This window comes from Thalassophryne amazonica, chromosome 11 (genome assembly GCF_902500255.1).
Source record: "Thalassophryne amazonica chromosome 11, fThaAma1.1, whole genome shotgun sequence".
Classification (NCBI taxonomy): Eukaryota; Metazoa; Chordata; class Actinopteri; order Batrachoidiformes; family Batrachoididae; genus Thalassophryne; species Thalassophryne amazonica.
The window spans coordinates 90,959,411-90,981,988 of NC_047113.1; the positions used below are offsets into that span (position 1 = coordinate 90,959,411).

The following is a 22,578-nucleotide window of genomic DNA, read 5'->3' on the forward strand; positions in this document are numbered from 1 at the left end:
GCCAACATTTATGTGTCAAGACAATATTGAGTGCACATTTTACAATATAATAAAACGTGTGCACAATTATATAATAAAATGAGCGCACATTCTCTCCACATGCAAAACATTTTGCCATTACATTTCCAGGGCTCCGTAAAAATGCCTGTTTTTACAAATAAAAAAAGGAATATTTTACAAAAGCACATTTATCTGTAAACACCAACACACGACACACATCACATTAACGTGTTGGTTTACATAATGAATAACTGAACCAATCAGTGTTTAGCAGAGGCACATTTTACCCAAAATCCTTTGTGATTTGTCTGTGTTTGTTACAAAACCTCAGAATTAGTGCATTATTCAACGTTAAAAGATATATGTTATATCGGTATTAATGTTATTTATATATCAAAACCATAAGCAAATGCTAAATGGACTGATTTATATAGTGCTTTTCCATCTGAATCAGACGCTCAAAGCAATTATGCCTCACATTCACCCTGATGTCAGGGTGCTGCCATACAAGGCACTTACTACACACCGGGAGCAATAGGGGATTAAAGGCCTTGCCCAAGGGCCCTTAGTGATTTTCCAGTCAGGCAGGGATTTGAACCCATGATCTTCTGGACTCAAACCCAACACCTTAACCACTAGACCATCACCTCCCCTTTTATCTCTTGCCATGACAGCACTGGTTGTCCTCTGATTTGTTTGTTTGCTTGGCAGCACACTGCCGAGCAAACAAACAAATCAGAGTCGTGTCGAAGTCAGTGTCGAAATCACACTGTAGCACTGACGCCTCGCAAGAAGGTTGTGGGATCGCTTCTCACCCTTTCTGTGTGGAGTTTGCATGTTTCCTCTTGGTACTCCAGTTTCCTCCCACAATCAAAAACATGTTTATTTAGGGTCTGCTCCTTTCTGTGCCCCTGACCAAGGCAGAGTCTCTACATCTGGAGTTGGTCCCGGGTGCTGGACTGTGGCTGCCCATTGCTCCTAGTGGTTGGATTGTGTCTAACTGTAATTAGGATGGGTTAAATGCAGAGGACAAATTTCATTGTATGTATATATGTACAATCAAGGCTCTTCTTCTTCTTGTTTGTGTGGGTGCAGTGGACCATCTCTGAGCTGGCGTGTTACACCTATTCTCTTGTGCCACTTCCTCTGTATGACACACTGGGAACAGAAGCCATCTCACATATCATCAACAAAGGTAAAGCAGCAAGATGCTGTAAATATAAATCAGCATCAACCATAACAATACCTGTTTTATACACAATATACGAGGGTGTCGTGTGTGTGTGTGTATAAGGCAAGTATTGTCATGGTGGATTAATTCACCACATTATCATTTTGTCTGTATAATGCAAGATAAGAAAAATCCAAGAAATGCACCAACACGCATTGATACAACCTAACATGAAGTCTTCAAATTCTATTTTTTGGTATGAACAATAGTACAAAAAAATCTAATTGTTTATTGCCTGATAACTTGATTAATTATTCGATTATCAAAAATGGTTTCCTTTTTAGTTGATTTAGTAAAAGTTTATATTGATCATCTAATCAGTTACGCTTCAGTTGGAAATGTTACCATCACCACACTTTTGATTTCATTTTAGTTAATTTATGTATTTGTTGCAGCCTCCATTTCAACCCTAATTTGTGACGTGGCAGATAAAATTAACCTGGTGTTGGACATTGTGCAGGACAAAGAGCACACTGTGAAAACCATGGGTCTAATGGACACACCCACTATCCAGCTGGTCAACAGGGGGCACCAGGCTGGAATACAGATCCTCAGTTTACATGAAATGGAGGTTTGAGTGGGCTTGACTCCCTGTTTTATTTTATTCTTTCATTTATTAACCTTTTCTATACTCAACAAAAATATAAACGCAACAGTTTTGGTTTTGCTCCCATTTTGTATGAGATGAACTCAAAGATCTAAAACTTTTTCCACATACACAATATCACCATTTCCCTCAAATATTGTTCACAAACCAGTCTAAATCTGTGATAGTGAGCACTTCTCCTTTGCTGAGATAATCCATCCCACCTCACAGGTGTGCCATATCAAGATGCTGATTAGACACCATGATTAGTGCACAGGTGTGCCTTAGACTGCCCACAATAAAAGGCCACTCTGAAAGGTGCAGTTTTATCACACAGCACAATGCCACAGATGTCGCAAGATTTGAGGGAGCGTGCAATTGGCATGCTGACAGCAGGAATGTCAACCAGAGCTGTTGCTCGTGTATTGAATGTTCATTTCTCTACCATAAGTCGTCTCCAAAGGCGTTTCAGAGAATTTGGCAGTACATCCAACCAGCCTCACAACCGCAGACCACGTGTAACCACACCAGCCCAGGACCTCCACATCCAGCATGTTCACCTCCAAGATCGTCTGAGACCAGGCACTCGAACAGCTGCTGAAACAATCGGTTTGCATAACCAAAGAATTTCTGCATAAACTGTCAGAAACCGTCTCAGGGAAGCTCATTTGCATGCTCGTCGTCCTCATCGGGGTCTCGACCTGACTCCAGTTCGTCGTCGTAACCGACTTGAGTGGACAAATGCTCACATTTGCTGGCGTTTGGCACGTTGGAGAGGTGTTCTCTTCACGGATGAATCCCGGTTCACACTGTCCAGGGCAGATGGCAGACAGCGTGTGTGGCCTCGTGTGGGTGAGCGGTTTTCTGATGTTAATGTTGTGGATCGAGTGGCCCATGGTGGCGGTGGAGTTATGGTATGGGCAGGCGTCTGTTATGGACGAAGAACACAGGTGCATTTTATTGATGGCATTTTGAATGCACAGAGATACCGTGACGAGATCCTGAGGCCCATTGTTGTGCCATACATCCAAGAACATCACCTCATGTTGCAGCAGGATAATGCACAGCCCCATGTTGCAAGGATCTGTACACAATTCTTGGAAGCTGAAAATATCCCAGTTCTTGCATGGCCGGCATACTCACCGGACATGTCACCCATTGAGCATGTTTGGGATGCTCTGGACCGACGTATACGACAGAGTGTACCAGTTCCTGCCAATATCCAGCAACTTCGCACAGCCATTGAAGAGGAGTGGACCAACATTCCACAGGCCACAGCTGACAACCTGATCAACTCTATGCGAAGGAGATGTATTGCACTGCATGAGGCAAATGGTAGTCACACCAGATACTGACTGGTATCCCCCCCCCAGTAAAACAAAACTGCACCTTTCAGAGTGGCCTTTTATTGTGGACAGTCTAAGGCTCACCTGTGCACTAATCATGGTGTCTAATCAGCATCTTGGTATGGCACACCTGTGAGGTGGGATGGATTATCTCAGCAAAGGAGAAGTGCTCACTATCACAGATTTAGACTGGTTTGTGAACAATATTTAAGGGAAATGGTGATATTGTGTATGTGGAAAAAGTTTTAGATCTTTGAGTTCATCTCATACAAAATGGGAGCAAAACCAAAAGTGTTGCGTTTATATTTTTGTTGAGTATATTTACTATCTTCATATTTTAATCTCTCTTGTTTTCATTTTAATGTATTTATTTCAAATATCTTTTTATCTTCACTTATTTCTTGCAATTTTCTTTTAATATTTCTTTACTTCCTTGTTTTTATTTTATCTATTTCAGTTTGTTAAATCCACCAAGAATTTTGTTAAGATCATTTTATTGTTTTGTAGGAACTTGGCAAAGCCAATCATCACCAACCAGTGGTGAGTACTTCCCCTTTTACATCACTGTTTTAGTCGGGTATTTAAAGGACATGTTGCATGTTTTTTAACATCCCAGTTAGCAAGACAACATAAAAGTACCCATGATTGTGAGTCTGTCTGCACATGTGCTAATAATTAGTGGTCGCTGATGTATTTTATTCCTCTCACTCTGAGCGTTAGCAGGTGCATTTCCGGAAAACGTCTCGCATTTTTCGTCGTGTGACATACATTTTAAAATGAGCAGAAATATCCTGATGACTCACAAACGAACCTGCTCCGTCCAAAATAAATGGACTGCATTTATATAGCACTTTTCCATCTGCATCAGACGCTCAAAGCGCTTTACAGTTATGCCTCACATTCACCCCAATGTCAGGGTGCTGCCATACAAGGCGCTCACTACACACTGGGAGCAATAGGGGATTAAAGGCCTTGCCCAAGGGCCCTAGGTGATTTTCCAGTCAGGCAGGGATTTGAACCCATGGTCTTCTGGACTCAAGCCCAACACCTTAACCACTAGACCAGGGGTGGCCAAGTTCGGTCCTCGAGAGCCACCTTCCTGACACTCTTAGTTGTCTCCCTGCTCCAACACACCTGAATCCAATGAAAGACTCGTTAGCAGACTTTTAATGAGCCTTTCATTGGATTCAGGTGTGTTGGAGCAGGGAGACAACTAAGAATGTCAGGAAGGTGGCTCTCGAGGACCGAACTTGGCCACCCCTGCACTAGACCATCACCTCCCCTGTAGCTTCTGCTAAAAATAATTTAGCAGAAGCTACAGCGAACTGCTAACATTTAGTATTGACTCCAGAACACTGTCAGCTATGACAAGCCAGTTTTGAGATCAAGCATCGCCAATGCTTCTGAGTAAAATCAAAGGCGATCACAAACAATGAGTCAGAGCTTCTGTCTTTGTGCACCCTGCACCCTGCTGTAAGGAAGTGCCATTTACTTTTAGCATGAAACAGCACAGACATGTGGCAGAAGACATCAAAAGCAAAGCAGTTTTGAGTCATGGTTTGATTTATAAACCAAACTAATTCTGGACAGTTTATCGACATTAACGATGTCGATAAACTGTCCAGAATTAGTCAACTCTCAACTGTCATTTTTACAAAGTGAAAAATATTGCACCTATCTTTTAGTTTTAACGTAATGTGCTAATTCTGAAGGTTTGAGCATTAACGCACACAGATGCCAAAAAGCAATATGGGAAAATGAGCCTCCTCTTGTAGCTGGTTGGTTTATTTATTTGTAAAAACCAACACACACTTACTGTAACGTGTAAGTTGATTTTTTTACAATATGTATTTGTAAATATGTCATTTTTTTTAATTTGTAAAAAAAAAAAGGCATTTGCAAAACTGAAAATTCTGTTTAAGTGTGATTCAGCGCAATGAATAGCGACTGTGTGATAGTTGGTCACTATGCACACTCCCATTCAGTAGGCGGCAGAGTTCTATGCATGTTCAGTCAAAATGGGGGTACTGTATGTTGAATGTAAATGAATTATTTATTTATTTATTTGTAGCAGCATGGCAGCCAGGCTCCTTCTGCTGGGGTGGGGTTAAGCTCAGGTCCTCACAGCTGCCTGATTGTTGCAAAACATGTAACAGACAGGAACTAACGTATGGTTTTAGGCTTTACAAACATTTTTGACCATTCAGCATTACTCACTATGCCAGCAAAAAATGTTAGTGGACTATAAGTTAGCGGAACTACAACCCCAATTCCAATGAAGGTGGGACGTTGTGTGAAATGTAAATAAAAACAGAATACAATGATTTGCAAATCCTCTTCAACCTCTATTCAATTAAATACACCACAAAGACAATATATGTAATATTCAAATTGATGAACTTTATTGTTTTTGTACAAATATTTACTAATTTTGAAATGGATGCCTGCAACACATTTCAAAAAAGCTGAGACAGTGGTATGTTTACCACTGTGTTACATCACCTTTCCTTCTAACAACACTCAATACGCATTTGGGAACTGAGGACACTAATTGATGAAGCTTTGTAGATGAAATTCTTTCCCATTCTTGCTTGATGTATGACTTCAGTTGTTCAACAGTCCAGGGTCTCTGTTGCTGTATTTTGCGCTTCATAATGCGCCACACATTTTCAGTAGGCGACAGGTCTGGACTGCAGGAAGACCAGTCTAGTACCCGCACTCTTTTACTACGAAGCTACGCTGTTATAACACGTGCAGAATGTGGCTTGGCATTGTCTTGCTGAAATAAGCAGGGACGTCCCTGAAAAAGACGTTGCTTGGATGGCAGCATGTGTTGCTCCAAAACCTGGATGTACCTTTCAGCATTGATGGTGCCATCACAGATGTGTAAGTTGCCCATGCCATGGGCACTAACACACCCCCATACCATCACAGATGCTGGCTTTTGAACTTAGCACTGGTAACAGTCTGTATGGTCTTTTTCCTCTTTTGTCTAGAGGACACGACGTCCATGATTTCCAAAAACAATTTGAAATGTGGACTCATCAGACCACAGCACACTTTTCCACTTTGCGTCTGTCCATTTCAAATGAGCTCAGACCCAGAGAAGGCGGCAGCGTTTCTGGATGTTGTTGATGTATGGCTTTTGCTTTGCATGGTAGAGTTTTAACTTGTACTTGTAGATGTAGCGACAAACTATGTTAACTAACACTGGTTTTCTGAATTGTTTCTGAGCCCACGTGGTAAGATCCTTTACACAGTGATGTCTGTTTAATGCACTGCCATCTGTGGGATCGAAGGTCACGGGCATTCAATGTTGGTTTTTGACCTTGCCACTTAGGTGTGCAAAGTTCTCCAGATTCTCTGAATCTTCTGATTATTTTATGGACTGTAGATGATGGAATCCCTAAATTCCTTGCAATTAAATATTGAGAAACATTGTTCTTAAACTTTTGGACTATTTTTTTCATGCAGTTGTTCACAAAGTGGTGATCCTCGCCCCATCTTTGCTTGTGAACAGCTGAGCCTTTTGGGGATGCTTTTTTATACCCAGTCATGACACTCACAGTTAGTGTCCTCAGTTCCCAAATGCTTATTGAGTGTTGTTAGAAGGAAAGGTGATGTAACACAGTGGTAAACATACCACTGTCCCAGCTTCTTTGAAACGGGTTGCAGGCATCCATTTCAAAATGAGCAAATATTTGCACAAAAACAATAAAGTTTATCAGTTTGAACATTAAATATCTTATCTTTGTGGTGTATTCAACTGAATATAGATTGAATAGGATTTGCACATCAGTCCCAACTTAATTGGAATTGGGCTTGTAAATTTAGCGGAAGCGAATTGGTTCTCTGGTGGTTTTTGAAGTTAGCTGAAAAGCTAACCTGCTAACAAAAAAGTTAGTTTCGCTAATAAGAGGTTAGCGGATTAGCGGAACTGTGCCCACCACTGAAAGTAATGGCTCGGATTTACAGACAGGAGATGACACACTTTACCCCGAAACGCTTAACTTTTTCAGTGTGTTTCATTTTGGAACATAAAGTATGGTGACGTGTTATTTGTGTGGATGCTGGTTTACTGAAGCTGTGGACATTATTTCCAGGAGTTAATGGATTTTATTTCACATGCCACAATTGTGAGAGAACTAAAGGCAGACCTGCAGCCGGTGATCGTACTTGCATGGGGGCTTTGACGGTGTGGCGTTAACATTTCAAAATAAATTTACTCCTGCATAAGTCTGGCATGTTCAGGATTTTACCCCTTTTGTTGTTTTGTGGCAAGTTTTTTTGCAGCTGTGCAGCTGATGAGATGTGCAGCAGCTCCTGCTGCTGTGAACATGAATGTCTTCAATGTTTTTTCCTTGGCAGATGTATTTTTTTATTTTATTGATAACAACACTCATAATTGATCGTGCACAAAGCTGAGCCTTGAGCAGAGATTGTTATTGACAGGGTGCCTTTATGGAACATGGTGATAGGTGCACGAAACCTTCTCAGAACTGCTGCTTTTCACCCTGACTGCATCAAAATGAACAGTTTTCACTTAAAAACGAGTTATCATAACATGACATCACACTTATGTAAACTTTGGAATTAATCTGAGCCTCAGTTCTTAACGATAACAGCTATATTCCATTGACGCACACGGTGGGACGCTTCTAGTACCTACGTCACCTGTTAGAAACACATAAGTACTCACGAGTACTATGTTTTCGTAAGTCTCCATAGCTGTTTGCTGCTAATGCTGTATACTTTGATACTGGTCAGAAAGTCACAAAGTAATCCCAGTGGATCATCGGATGGTCACTAACAGCCTAAATCTAAATTGTTATGCTTTCTGTGCAACATGTCCTTTAAACATTGATGTTGTGTGTTACCTGGTACCACATTAGCATTATTAACCTCATCTCTCCAGCCTCCACGTCCTGAGGACTTGGCTGTGATTTGCTTCACTAGTGGAACCACAGGTGACAGGCACGCGCACACACACGCGCGCACACACACACACACACACACACACACACACACACACACACAGAGGTCTTTAAGGGGAAAGTGTATTGGTTTACTTTTACTATGTCACCTTGCCATTGACAAAAACCTCAGCGTACCAAACACCTTGCATCCTGATCAAAGGAAAAACTGAAACTTTATCATAAACACAAAAGAATTCCTCATGGAGAACATACTGTCCCCATCAAAATTCAAAGTTCTGATATTCCGCCCACCTAAATCAAACCTTTGTCATGTAGAAGCTAAAATAACGTGATAAAGTGCAGTGATGAAGAAATGGAAGAAAGTAAAAATGGGAATAAAATATGAGATTCAGATTTCTTTCTACTACAATAGATAGATAGATAGATAGATAACTTTATTTCAGACTCATAGTCCAGTAAAAAAAAACAAAAAAAAACTAATAAACAATACTATGTGCACGACTAATTTTGATGACTTGCATGACCTCAAGCATAAGGCTAGAGGTCTAGAACGAAAATGGCGTATTTCAAAATTAGAGGTATTCTACCTTGCATGGCGTGATGCTATCTTAGACTATAAGCATGCACTAATGGCTATAAAGCGGACCTATTACTCTGATGTGATCAACAAAAACAAGCATAACTCAAAGTTCTTGTTCGACACAATGGCAACACTTATTCATGGACAACCGCCTGTAAGTCGCTCTCCTTTTACAGCACAAGATTTCTTAGATTTTTCAAGAAGAAAAAAGATATTAGGTTAAACATATCCCAGAATGCCTGAGCCCAGCCACTAAACCTTGCTGTTGAGGTGGGTGCCATCACTGAGGTATTACCTCGATTTACAGAATTTGGTAGTATCTCACTGGGTGTGCTGATGAAACTTGTAATGTCTACAAAAAGCACAACGTGCTTATTTGATCCCATGCCAACTAAACTGTTTAAGGATCTGTGGCCCACTCTTGGGCTGACTGTGCTGGAAATTATTCATCTGTCATTAACCTCTTGATCTGTTCCTAAATGTTTCAAATCTGCAGTGATTAAACCATTACTCAAGAAATCTAATCTTGACCCTAGTATATTGAAAAACTATAGGCCGATATCAAATCTATCATTTTTCTCTAAAATTCTGGAAAAGGTGGTTTCACAGCAGCTCGTGGACCACCTTACTGAGAATAATCTTTTTGAGCCACTGCAGTCTGCTTTTAGAAAATATCATTCCACCGAGACAGCTCTCACTGAAGTGGTCATTGATCTTCTGCTTGAAATGGATTCGGACACCACTACGGTTCTGGTGCTGTTAGATCTTAGTGCTGGGTTTGACACCATGGATCATCATATACTGCTTGATAGGCTAGAGAATCATTTTGGGTTTACTGGGAGTGCCCATGGTTGACGTCATAGCTAGCCAGTCGTTCTCACTGTGTTTTGTACAATAAAACTACCTCTAACCTTAGTGACATGAAATCTGGGGTTCCACAGGGGTCTCTCTTAGGTCCCCTGTTTTTCGCCCTTTATATGGCACCCCTTGGGCACATATTATGGCATTTTTGGGATTACCTTTCATTGCTATGCTGATGATACTCAGTTATACATGCTGATAACTGCTGGTAGTCTCATCCACATAAAATCCTTATAAGATTGCCTTGCATCAGTGAAAAGCTGTAGTCAAGCAATTCCCTACTTTTAAACTCTGACAAGACTGAAATGATGGTCCTTAGTCCAGTGAGACATCGGCATCAATTTGACAAGCTCACGCTTAGCCTCGGTTTGTCTGACATACATCACACTCACAAAGTGAGAAGCCTTAAGGTAATTTTTGATCCTACGTTGTCCTTTGACTTCCACATTAGAGATATTACGAGGACTGCTTTCTTCCACCTGCAAAATATAGTGAAGATTCGTCCCATCCCGTCTATGGCTGATGCTGAGACCCTGATTCATGTATTTGTTTCTTCTGGATTGGACTACTGCAAAGTTCTATTTTCTGGTTTACTGCAGTCCAGCATTAGGGGTCTCTAATTGGTTCAAAATGCTGCTGCCAGACTTTTGACATGAAGCAGAAAGTTTGACCACATTGCACCCATTTTGGCGTCTCTTCACTGGCTTCCCTTCCTTGTGAGATCAGATTTTAAGGTTCTGCTATTCACCTATAACATTGTTCATGGACTGGCACCTCCCTACTTAGCTGACCTAATTAAACCTTACGTACCGGCTTTACGTTCTCAGGGTGCAGGACTACTTTGTGTCCCTAAGGTGAATAAGAAGTCTGCGGGTCACAGAGCTTTCTCTTATCGTGCCCCTGTTCTGTGGAATGATCTCCCTGCATCAGTAAAACAGTCAGATTCTGCACAGACTTTCAAGTCCAGACTTAAGACACACTTATTTTCCCTTTCGTATGGCTAGTATACTAGCATAGTATGTTACTATGCTTTCTACTCTTTTAAATAAATTTTTTTAGGAACGGGAGCGGGTTGCAGCTTCAACTTTATCTAAAGTCTGGGTCTTTCAGTGAAGCTTAAGGGCAAGTGGCAGCGATCACTTTACTATTTCTTCTGTTTTTCTTGTTGCTTAATGCTGACAAATTATACTGTATTTGTGATTTTTCTGCCTCCTGGTTGTTTTTTTTTTCTGTGTTTGAGGTTTGGCTCCATCCAGAGATAAGAGTGGGTGTCTTCTTCTCCAGGCCTCCCATCCTGTGCACCAGCATGGACTCCCAAAATGTCCTGTATATTTGTATTTTCAATTGTCGGTAGCATGGCCCAAGCAGAGGGTCACCCCTTTGAATCTGGTCTGCTTGAGGTTTCCCTCAAATCTTCAGAGGGAGTTTTTCTTTACCACTGTCGCCTCTGTTCTTGCTCTGGGGGTTGGTAAGGTTAGACCTTACTTGTGTGAAGCGCCTTGAGGCACCTTTGTTGTGATTTGGTGTTATATAAATGAAATACATTGAATTAAATTAATTGAATTGACCGAGTGTCAGTTTGTTGAGCTTAAAATGAGGTCTGTTCAGGTGCATAGTTGGGACATTCATATTTTTCATCACAAGAAAGTATTTGCAATTAGACAGACCATGACCAGGTGTGTAGTCAAACATTGTCTCCTGTTGTGAATCAACATAACAGACATCAATGCAAATAATGCAACAGTCAGACATCCCTGACATAAGCGGTTTCACAACATCCTGCACATATCATCACCACCTGCAACAGTGTAATAATTCATGTGATGGTGTCTTATGGTCATTGTGTGCAAAGAAAACAATAGAACTCCCTCTTTCTCTAAATGTGTTCTGTGTTATTCAGCAATGAATTACAGAACAGAATGTGATTATGATGCATTTTATACAGTAGAAATAACTTATCAGGCTTAATATTTCAGGGAAAAATAAGATGATATAACTCATCAAGCTCACCTCTATTTTTAAGTGCTTTTTTTTTAACAGAGCAAGGAATTTTCAACACAGTATTTCTAACATCCTGTAAATGGTGGTTAGTGCACTCTGTTTCAGTGTGTACAGTTCCTGGTTCAGTCAATGCAGATCCACCTCGGATTTTCTGTGGCAACCCCATGTGCAAACAAGGGAGCAGCTGAAGGGACTTGCTAAACAGCATGGTTTTCCTTTGTGAAGCTGCAGAATGTGTCACATACAAGCAAACTGAGAAAGCTGGATGTTCCGTGGATGGCGAGTGTTAGCTTCTCCGTTTGTGTCCAGATGACTGATGATCAAACTTGTTTGCCCTGTGCCTCTTCTATGAATGCCAATAAGTATTTCTTGTTTTGTTGCACACATATAGTTCTTCCCTAGATATAATTTCTTGCAGTTGTTTTCTGGATAATGTTGATAGCGAACATAAAGAAGCCTTGTTTGATTCTGTCTGGTCCCCCTCTCTGATCACTGTCACCTAGGGATGGGTATTGATAAGATTTTATTGATAACGATGCCGTTATCGATTTTGCTTATCGATCTGATTCCTTATCGATTCCCTTATCGATACCTCTTGTGAATTTTGTACTGAAAGTAGGCTTTACACGTTTTCTATGTAGTTCATTGAGTCTTAAAGTAAATAAATATGAAATTGGTCACTGTATCCTTGATCTCTGGACATAAATAAAAATAAACAAAACGGTGTTTTGCTTTGAAGTTATTAATTCAAACTGGACTCTATCATTCTAACTTGACTCGGCAGAGAGCCACGCAGCGTTTGGAGCTGTGTGAACAGAACGGAGGACGATTCTCGCTTCTTTCTCGCAACAAGACAGGAGTCCCAGTTAGTGACTTTAATCAGCACAAAATGACTCGCGATTGACATATTCAGGGATGAAAGTGGTGAAAAACAAAAAAAGCTGAAACCCAAAATTACCCCCCAACACCACGTGCATGAAAATGTTTGAATTCTAGAAGCTCTGAAATGCAATCTGGGACTATTCCAGACAATAAACTGCAGTGAGTGCAGCATCCATTTAGTGAGAGAGAGAGAAAAAAAAAAAACAACTTTCCTTATTCAAATTAATTCCAGTAGTATTCTGCTCTTACTAGGATGCAGCAGTTTTCTAGCTTGGCAGATAGTTCTGGAGGAAATCACTGAAGAAATTAACACATTGAAAATATGGTTTGACCGAAACAAACTGTCATTAAACTTAAATAAGACAGGGATGAAATGGAGGTGTAAGAGTCACTAGGTATTCACAGGCAACACTTATTTCTGTATGTATGTATGTATTTATTTATTTATTTATGTACAGTGAGGAAAATAAGTATTTGAACACCCTGCGATTTTGCAAGTTCTCCCACTTAGAAATCATGGAGGGGTCTGAAATTTTCATCTTAGGTGCATGTCTACTGTGAGAGACATAATCTAAAAAAAAAAAAAAAAAAATCCGGAAATCACAATGTATGATTTTTTCATAATTTATTTGTATGTTACTGCTGCAAATAAGTTTTTCAACACATGTGGAAATCAATGTTAATATTTGGTACAGTAGCCTGTATTTGCAATTACAGAGGTCAAACATTTCCTGTAGTTTTTCACCAGGTTTGCACACACTGCAGCAGGGATTTTGGTCCACTCCTCCATACAGATCTTCTCTAGATCTTTCAGGTTTGGAGTTTCAGCTCCCTCCAGAGATTTTCTATTGAGTTCAGGTCTGGAGACTGGCCAGGCCACTCCAGGACCTTGAAATGCTTCTTACGGAGCCCCTCCTTAGTTGCCCTGGCTGTGTGTTTGGGGTCATTGTCATGCTGGAAGACCCAGCCATGACCCATCTTCAGTGCTCTTACCGAGGGAAGGAGGTTGTTTGCCAAAATCTCGCAATACATGACCCCATCCATCCTCCCTTTAATACGCTGCAGTCGTCCTGTTCCCTTTGCAGAAGAGCACCCCCAGAGTATGATGTTTCCACCCCCATGCTTCACAGTTGGGGTGGTTTTCTTGGGGTTGTTCTCATCCTTTAAACATGGTAAGTGGAGTTGATTCCAAAAAGCTCTATTCTGGTCTCATCTGACCACATGACCTTCTCCCATGCCTCCTCTGGCTCATCCAGATGGTCACTGATGAACTTCAAACGGGCCTGGACATGTGCTGGCTTGAGCAGGGGGACCTTGCTGCCCTGCAGGATTTTAAACCATGACAGCGTCATGTGTTACTAATGTAATCTTTGTGACTGTGGTCCCAGCTCTCTTCAGGTCATTGACCAGGTCCTCGTGTGTAGTTCTGAGCTTTCTCAGAATCATCCTTACCCCACAAAGTGAGATCTTGCATGGAATCCCAGACCGAGGGAGACTGACAGTCATCTTGTGTTTCTTCCACTTTCTAATAATAATCATAACAGTTGTTGTCTTCTACCAAGCTGCTTGCCTGTAGTCCATCCCAGCCTTGTGCAGGTCTACAGTTTTGTCCCTGGTGTCCTTAGACAGCTCTTTGGTCTTGGCTATGGTGGGACACGTTGGAGTGTGATTGATTGAGTGTGTGAACAGGTGTTTTTTTATACAGGTAACAAGTTCAAACAGGTGCAGTTAATACAGGTAAAGAGTGCAGAATAAGAGGGCTTCTTAAAGAAAAATTAACAGGTCTGTGAGAGCCAGAATTCTTGCTGGTTGGTAGGTGTTCAAATACTTATTTGTAGCAGTAACATACAAATAATTATTTAAAAAAAAATCATACATTGTGATTTCCGGATTTTTTTTTTTTTTTTTTTTTTTAGATTATGTCTCTCACAGTGGACATGCACCTAAGATGAAAATTTCAGACCCCTCCATGATTTCTAAGTGGGAGAACTTGCTAAATCGCAGGGTGATCAAATACTTATTTCCTCACTGTATGTTCATTGTTAGTTGGTTTTATATTTTCTGTTGTGTTTTTATTTGGGTTCTTTTTGTCTCTTTCTCTAAAATTGTATACAATAATCAATCAGAGTAGTTATTATTACTATTATTGTTGTGGTTGCTATTATTATCAATATATAACAAAAATAAATTTAAAAAGTATTATAATTTGTAATACATTTGACCCTTTTACGACAACAAACACTTATTATACAGAAAACAATGCACACGAGCGTGCTGAAAGCTGCAACTGCTTAATGCTAACTTTAACATTGAAAATGCCATAGACATGCTAACGTGTTAGCATCGGTCCCGTTTTTAAGTTATAAAATACATCTATCAACTGTTTCAGAAGACCATAACAGGTCGGCTTAACATAAAAAGGTAAATAATACTCACAGACGTATGCTCTTTAGGGTTTTAGCGGGGGAAAATTAAGATAAAGCGAAAGAAAAAAAATAAATAAATGAACTGAAGGTCCGATAGTTGAATCGTTAAGCAAAAAGCTTATTGATGTCGGTGGATTGAATCATTTCTTAACGATACCCGAAAGGAACCGGTTCTCAATACCCATCCCTACTGTCGCCAGTGTTGGCTTTTGTGTGTCGACGAGTTTCCTTGATGAAATGCGTGTTTTTATGCACAAGGCAGAAGTACATGAAACTCAGCTTCTATTTCTTGATGATACTTCTCATTCAAGTTCTTGACACTTGGAAATTGTTGTGAAAGTGTAGTGACACGGACCCACAACAGGGGGCGCAAATGAACGGTCAATAGATGAGCCAAAAGGTAACAATTTAATGTTGTGAAACGTGCACAACGAACATACAGACAATCTCAGAATATAATTACAGTCAAATTACAAAGGTGACATGTGGGCAGGCTCGAGGATAGAAGACGTCTGTCCTGAGAAGAGCTGGAACCACACGATTTCCGCCCCCACAGAACCTGGTGAATACTGGAGCCGCCAAGTCCCGAATTCCCAGGTGATCACCGTCCCCGACTGTCGGATCTGGTACTGCTGGCGAAGAACAAAGACAGTCAAGTGTGGTTGTGTGTACACCCAGTAACAACAGCGGTGGGAATGCCACCTCCACCTCTCACTCAATATGTTGCAGAGTACCGCAGTGATTCCTCAGGGGAAAAGAGTGCCGTCCTGCACTCACTCAGCCTCCACAGAAAAAGGAACCGGTACTCCTGCAAACACTCACAATATACAGATATATTGCAAAAGACACAAACGGCTGAGTATATTACCTCCAATGAAGTATGATATCTCGGCGATGAGGTGGAGATGACGTCTGGTCTTTATGGAGTGCAATGATGAAGAATGTGTGACAGCTGTCAGGAATTAATGAGTGACAGCTGTCACTCCCGGCTGTGTCCGTGGCGGCAGCGCCCTCTCGTGCCTGAAGCCCGCACTTCAGGCAGGGCGCCCTTTGGTGGTGGGCCAGCAGTACATCCTCTTCTGGCGGCCCACACAACAGAAATGCTGTGATAACTTTGTACAGTGAGGCAAATAGGTATTTGATCCACTTTCCACCTACAACGAATGGAGAGGTCTGTAATTTTTATTGTGGGTTCACTTCAACTGTGTTATCCCAGCAGTCATAGAGCCTGAGGTGGGGTACACAGAGGGCAGGACGCCAGTCTGTCACAGGGTCACAAACAAAAAAACAAACACATCCACACCCACTCGCACACCTACGGACAATTCAAAGATCCCAACCCACCTAACCCGCATGTCTTTGGATGTGGGAGGGAACCGGAGCACCCTCAGGAAACCCTCTATCTATATGTGGCCCTGCAACAGACTGACATCCTGTCCAGGGTGTACCCCGCCTTGCACTCTATGACTGCTGGGATAGGCTCCAGCCCCCCGCTACCCTTAATTGGACTAAGCAGTTGATGAGTAAGTGGCATTTCTATTTATAAATGGGATTTAACAAAGGTAAAAGGAACAAATTTAACATGGCGGCATTTATATTACTTGCAGTTACGATGAAGTAAACATCTGAGTTTAACAAAAAGATTTTTTATGTTGAACTAAAAGCCCCAGAATGCAATGGGTCCACCAGACCCAGCAGGACTCCCTGTGTAAAAAAAAAAGAAAAAAAGATCCTATAAGTTCGGGAGGGGGTGAACCAAGAGATGAAGGGAACCCCTAGATGCAGGACAGCTGAGGCAATGAGAGTGTCATTAAAGCACAGTTTTATTAGTGATAAACTAGGCAAAGACAAAACATTGCAACAAGACTGAGTTAGGAGTCCTCTTCCAAATCCTGGTGAGGGCCACAGAGGAATGCTTCTCCACAGCCGGTTGGAGCTCCAGAGGAATGCTCATCAGAACTGGGGACTCCTTCCTACACCATAGATGAGATTCAACAGACTGGATGAAAGGAGGAATGTCCTTTCTTCCTCAAAGGCAAGTCAAAACACAGACAACAGGTGGCAGGGAAAAACTGAAGATTATCTTCTTAAAATGTGATATCAATAGAGGTGTTGTGTGGGCCGCTGAAGAGGAGGTACTGCTGGCCCACCACCACCAGATGGCGCCCTGCTTGGAGTGCGGGCTTCAAGCACGAGAGGGTGCCGGAGCCACTGGGAGTGACAGCTGTCACTCTTCATCAGCACCAGCTGTCACTCAGCCAACTCATCACCATCTCCATAAAGGCCGGACTGCGACTCCACCTCCTCGCCGAGAAATCAACTACCATTCAGGTACCTTCTCTGCTGACTTAACACTGACTAATAGTCTGAACTTCTTTGCAGCCGTTTTCCTGTGGTGTGTCCTTATCTGTGGGATTGGCGTTTGGTGTGATCAGCGACGGCTTCGCTTCACACCCCAACCAGATAAGTGGTTAGACAGGAGCTGCACGAGTGTGTGATTGGAGGTGGAGGTTCTCCCTCCTAATTGTGTACAGACTGTGGGATTACTGAGTGTGCGACCTCACACTCATCAGGACTGTCTCTGTTCTCTGCCAGCAGTACCGGGTCTGATTGCTGAAGACAGCGGCCACCTGGGGCGCAGGGCTTGGCGGCTCCGGTGTTCTTCAGCTCCGTTGGCAGTGGAAGCTGTGTGGGATCCGGCTCTTCTCTCGCCAGGCGTCTTCTATCGTCGAGCCTGCCCACACGTCACCTGGTGTATGATTGACAGTCACCATATTGTTATTGTCTGTATGTCATTGTACAATTCACAACATTAAATTGTTACTTTTGTCTTATCCATTGTCCGTTCATTAACGCCCCCTGTTGTGGGTCCATGTCACGACACTTTCACAACAAGAGGACTCCTTCCTCTAAAGGGGAGTGTACTGAAACATCTCTTCATAAAAGGGTGAGTACCAGATTAGACAGAGCCAAGGAATGTCTTTGCTTCTTGGAGTGTATTCCAAAATGAAACACCAAATTCAACCAATAGTACGAGGTATCTTATAAAACTAACCGGCAGTTTTATAAAAAAAAAAAACTATATGGATTTGATTGACATGCGATTACACCAATCATGCTTGAACCCTCGTGCGCATGCGTGAGTTTTTTCACGCGTGTCGGTGACGTCATTTCCCTGTGGGCAGGCCTTGAGTGAGATGTGGTCCCGCCCTCTCAGCTGAATTCCTTTGTTTCACACGCTGCTCGAGACGGCGCGCGTTGCTTTATCAAACTTTTTTCTGGACCTGTGAGGAATATCCGAGTGGACACTATTCGAGAAATTAAGATGATTTTCGGTGAAAAGTTTAACGGCTGATGAGAGATTATGGGGTGTTTCTGTCGCTGTAAGGACTTCCCACGGACCGGGACGTCCTGCAGCGCTTCCAGGCGCCGTCGTCGGCCTGTTTCGACCTGAAAACATCGTAATTTAAGGCTTAATTCACCCAGGACGTCGTGAGAGAACAGAGAAGATTCAGAAGAGGCCGGCATGAGGACTTTATGCGGACATTCCACTGTTTAAGGACATTTTTTAATGAAAGACGTGCGCGCAAATTCGCCGAGTCGTTTCCGTGACGACTAAGTGAATCTGTGTGCGCCGTGACAGGAAAAACACCTCCGTGTTGAAAACCATTTGTAAAATTCAGGCGGCTTTTGATGGCTTTCAACAAGTGAGTAACTGAGAAATTGTTTAACAGCTTGGGCATGTTCCAACTTGCCCGTTAAGGTTTCCAACGGAGGTGTTTTTCCTGTCGCGACCCCCCGCGGTCGGGTCCGGCCTGACACGCGACTCTGCCCGCACGTTCTTTCATTACAAAATGTCTGTTAACAATGGAATGTCCGAATAAACTCCTCATGCCGACTTCTTCTGAAAGTTCTCTGTTCTCTGACGACTTCCTGGATCAACAGAGCCTGAAATGTGGAAGTTTTCAACTTGAAACGGCGAGACGCTGCCGCCTCGAAGCGCAGATCGCCGTCAGGTGCCGTGGGCCGTCCTTACGGCGACACTACCAGACCAAAATCTCTCATCAGCTGTTAAAATTTTTACCGAAAACCAGCTGAATTTATCGAATGGTGTCCACTCAGTTGTGCCTTACAGTTTTGAAAAAATTTTGATCAAACAAAGCAGCAGTCTGAGCCATTCCTAAACAATGAAAAAATCGACGAGAGGGTGGGCGACTCCTCACTCAAAGACTGCCCACAGGCGAATGACGTAACCGACAGGCGTGAAAAAAGTCTTGCATGCCTACGAGGGTTCAAGCATGTCTGATGTAATCACACGTGATTCAAATCCATATGGTTTCTGAAAAAAATTATAAGGTCGGATACTTTTCTAATAGACCTCGTATTTCTTAGACAAAATAAGGGTCAAACAAACGTCAGTCTTCTCATTCAAACAAAGTCTTTCTTGTTAAAGAGTGAATTAAACTCCAAAGTGCAAAACCAACTTATACTCACAAGCCAAACATGACCCCAGGAGACACAAAAGACAGGAGGCAGTCAGGCTGCAAAGTGCAACCCTACCATGTATAAAGAGAGAAAATGGACCTGCACTGGAGATAAAATAAATTAAATAGCCTCTCTCATCAGAAACAGGTGCAGACAAATCAAGGTGTAAGTGATAATGTCTAATTATGTATAGGAACAAAAACGAGCACTAGATGAAGGTAAAACTAAGAGACTAAGACCTGTGAGGACATAAAGGCTCACCAGAGGGAGGCCGAAAGTGTTAAATACTGAAAGGCGATAGAGAGCAAATGCAGAGAATACTGGACAAGAAAAAGGGTGAAATTGACAAAATGTGATACCAGAGCCGGAAGCTGTGTGAGACTGTGAGAAGGAAATGACAAAGACTACTGAGACAAAACAAAAATAGAGGAATGAGAGAGAGGAAATGAGTAAGACAAAAGCTGTGATAAAATGTGAAAAATAGGAGCATAAGACAAACCAGCCAACACAGAACCCTAACTCGACACGACCACAACACTTTCATGCAATAAAATGTGATTTTCTGTTTTGTTTTGGTTTTTGGTTTTTCTTTAAATTCTGTCTCACAGTTGAGGTGTACCTACGATAAGAATTACAGACCTCTCCATTATTTATAGGTGGGAAAACTTTCAAAATCTTTGTGAGCATCAACAATTCTTTTTGTCAAATCTAAACTGATTTAGTTTGATGCTCTTTCATGTGACAGCTCAAACCCTTACTGAGGTTTTTATACTGTGTGTACACTGGAAGCGAACTCTCACTTTTAACTTGATTTTACAAGCTTTGAGCATTACAAAGTTAAAGGACATCATTGCACAGCAGCTCTGAAGTGGGCTAATCATTTGGATCCTGGCGGGTTTTGTGAAATTATTTTGTTTCTGTTTGCAAAACAAAATCATGTAAGCATCCAAAACAAAACTAAGATGTTTAGAAATGCTGTGATGAAAATTCCTCGCTTTATCAAAAAACACAGGAAAATTTAGAAGAAAATGTTTCTGTGTAGGCTCTCAGTTGTCCAGGTGATTTCCATAGTAGGGAAGCTTGAATCTTCGACTGGACTGGGTTGCTTGACGCGAGGACGTTTCGCTTCAAATCGCAGAAGCTTCCTCAGCTAAAATTCTTGCTCTGGTGGTCTGACTTCTGTCTTGACTCTTGTAGAGAAGAATAATCAACAAGTCACAAAAGCTGGAGTTTTAAACCTAACCAGACCCCTCCTACCGAGAGGCAGACTGCTATAGGCTGGTGACTAAACAATAGCTCTAATTAGCACCTATTGTGCTCTACTTAACACCCTCCTAATGACAAGGCAGCTGTCCCTCTCCTGATGGCTCCCTTGACGACTCTGCTGATGATGTGAATGACTCATTACCATGAACAAAAGACTGAAACTGCTTTGACCTGAGTACCCCATGTAAACAGGGGATTAAGCGTGTCTCAGACCCCCTCCCCGGTTAAGGCTAGGTTTCAAATGTTTCACAAAAGAACGCCTCCTTGACCCCTCTCTCAAACCATTTCTTCTCTCTGGCTAATATTTTAACTTCCTTGTCTTCAAACGTGTGGTTAGTGTCTTTAAGGTGGAGATGAACTGCAGACTGAGGTCCACTGGCGCCCTCTCTGCGGTGCTGGTATAGCCTTTTGTGTAAAGTTTCCTTAGTCTCACCTATGTAGTGTTCGTTACAGTTTTCCTGACATCTGATAGAATACACTACATTGCTCTGTTTGTAACTAGGGATCCTGTCCTTAGGGTGAACTAATTTCTGTCTCAAGGTGTTAACCGGTTTAAAGTAAACTGAGATTTTGTGCTGTCTGAAGATCCTCTGTAGTTTTTCCCCTACTCCTGCTAAATAAGGGAGAGACACTCCTCTTCTTTTTGTCTCCGTCTCCTGTCTGTCTCCTGTCCAAACAAAGGACGACCGATCTCAGAAAATGAGGAGAGGGGAAGGGAAGGGAAAAAAACCTCATTTCTTTTGACCCCATACTGATACACTGGCAATATCACCCAAGTCAGCCTGAGGCATACAGTTTTAACTTATGGTTAAAATTTTAAACAAACTAATTTCGGACATGTTATTTAAATTAACGTCACGTCTGAAATTTTATCAAATGAAAATATCAGATATATGTTTTACTTTTAAAATAATGCACTAATTTTGAAGGTTTTAGTGTGAACATGCTGTGTCCAGGTGCATTATGGGTGATCTCAGTACATCGACAGAAGAAATGCATTTGAGACACTCTGGTCAGGCTCCACACAGACAACAGCATTAAACTCTTTTTATATTGTGCCTAAAACTCTCGTGAATATATTCTCTGGGTTTATAGACGTTGCTATTGTTTGTTTTATGTAAAAATGCCAGAAGAAGCCCAGGTTGCTTCTCCATTATTTTCAATTAGAATCATTGCAATTGATTCCTGCTTGGTATTTAGTTCCTGCTTATGTCAAACACTGTCTGTTGTCTTTGTTCCAGAGTAATATATATAAGATGTCTGAAATTCAGTTTGTGTTTATTAAATTCCATGCATCTTAAACGTAGCAGACACGGATTATCTGGAATTTTGTTTTGGTAAGTTTTCACGGTCTCTACTGCCATCTACTGGCTAGGAGTGTTCATGGCAGCATGAGTGCCTGGATGTCAGTAGATGGCAGTGTTCTATTTATTTTGACCCCGGTTATATCAGATGGTTGGCAAATCAGTTCACAACTTGACTTTTTGGCTTTTTGCAAATGGCTTTTTTTTTTACCAATAAAAAAGGCATATTTTACAAAAGCACATTTATATGTAAACACCAACACACACACACCTCACATTAACGTGTTGGTTTTTACATGGAATGAATGAGTCAACCAATCAGTGTTAGCAGAGGCTCATTTACCCATAATCCCTTTGGCATCTGTCTGTGTTTGCTACAAAACTTCAGAATGAGTGCATTATTTAAAATTAAAAGATATGTGTTATATCTTAACTTTGTACAAATGACAGAATTGACATTAATGGAGTTATTCTATCCGGAATAATTTGATGATTTTAAATCAAAACCATAACTCAAAACTGCTTTATTTTCCAAGACCTCTGCCTCAATGCAGCACAGCTGTATTCAGTTAAGGAATAATGGCTTGTTTTGTATGTGTAGCGTTGAGCTTTGCTCCTCTCAGTTGCTTCACTGTTACAAAATACTCAAAAATATAAATGCAGCACTTTTGGT

The 22,578-nt window shown here is 41.6% G+C and overlaps 1 protein-coding gene across 1 annotated transcript in view; it reads left to right on the forward strand.

Annotated features, from left to right (window-relative positions):
- The window catches only part of LOC117521012 (long-chain-fatty-acid--CoA ligase 1-like), a 124,459-nt gene that overhangs the window by 55,519 nt on the left and 46,362 nt on the right, over positions 1–22,578 (forward strand). Inside the window, exons 6-9 of the mRNA XM_034182345.1 lie at positions 1,096–1,195; positions 1,627–1,802; positions 3,671–3,703; positions 8,079–8,130. Of these exons, the coding sequence (XP_034038236.1) occupies positions 1,096–1,195; positions 1,627–1,802; positions 3,671–3,703; positions 8,079–8,130 (361 nt within the window). The remainder of the gene's footprint in view (positions 1–1,095; positions 1,196–1,626; positions 1,803–3,670; positions 3,704–8,078; positions 8,131–22,578) is intronic.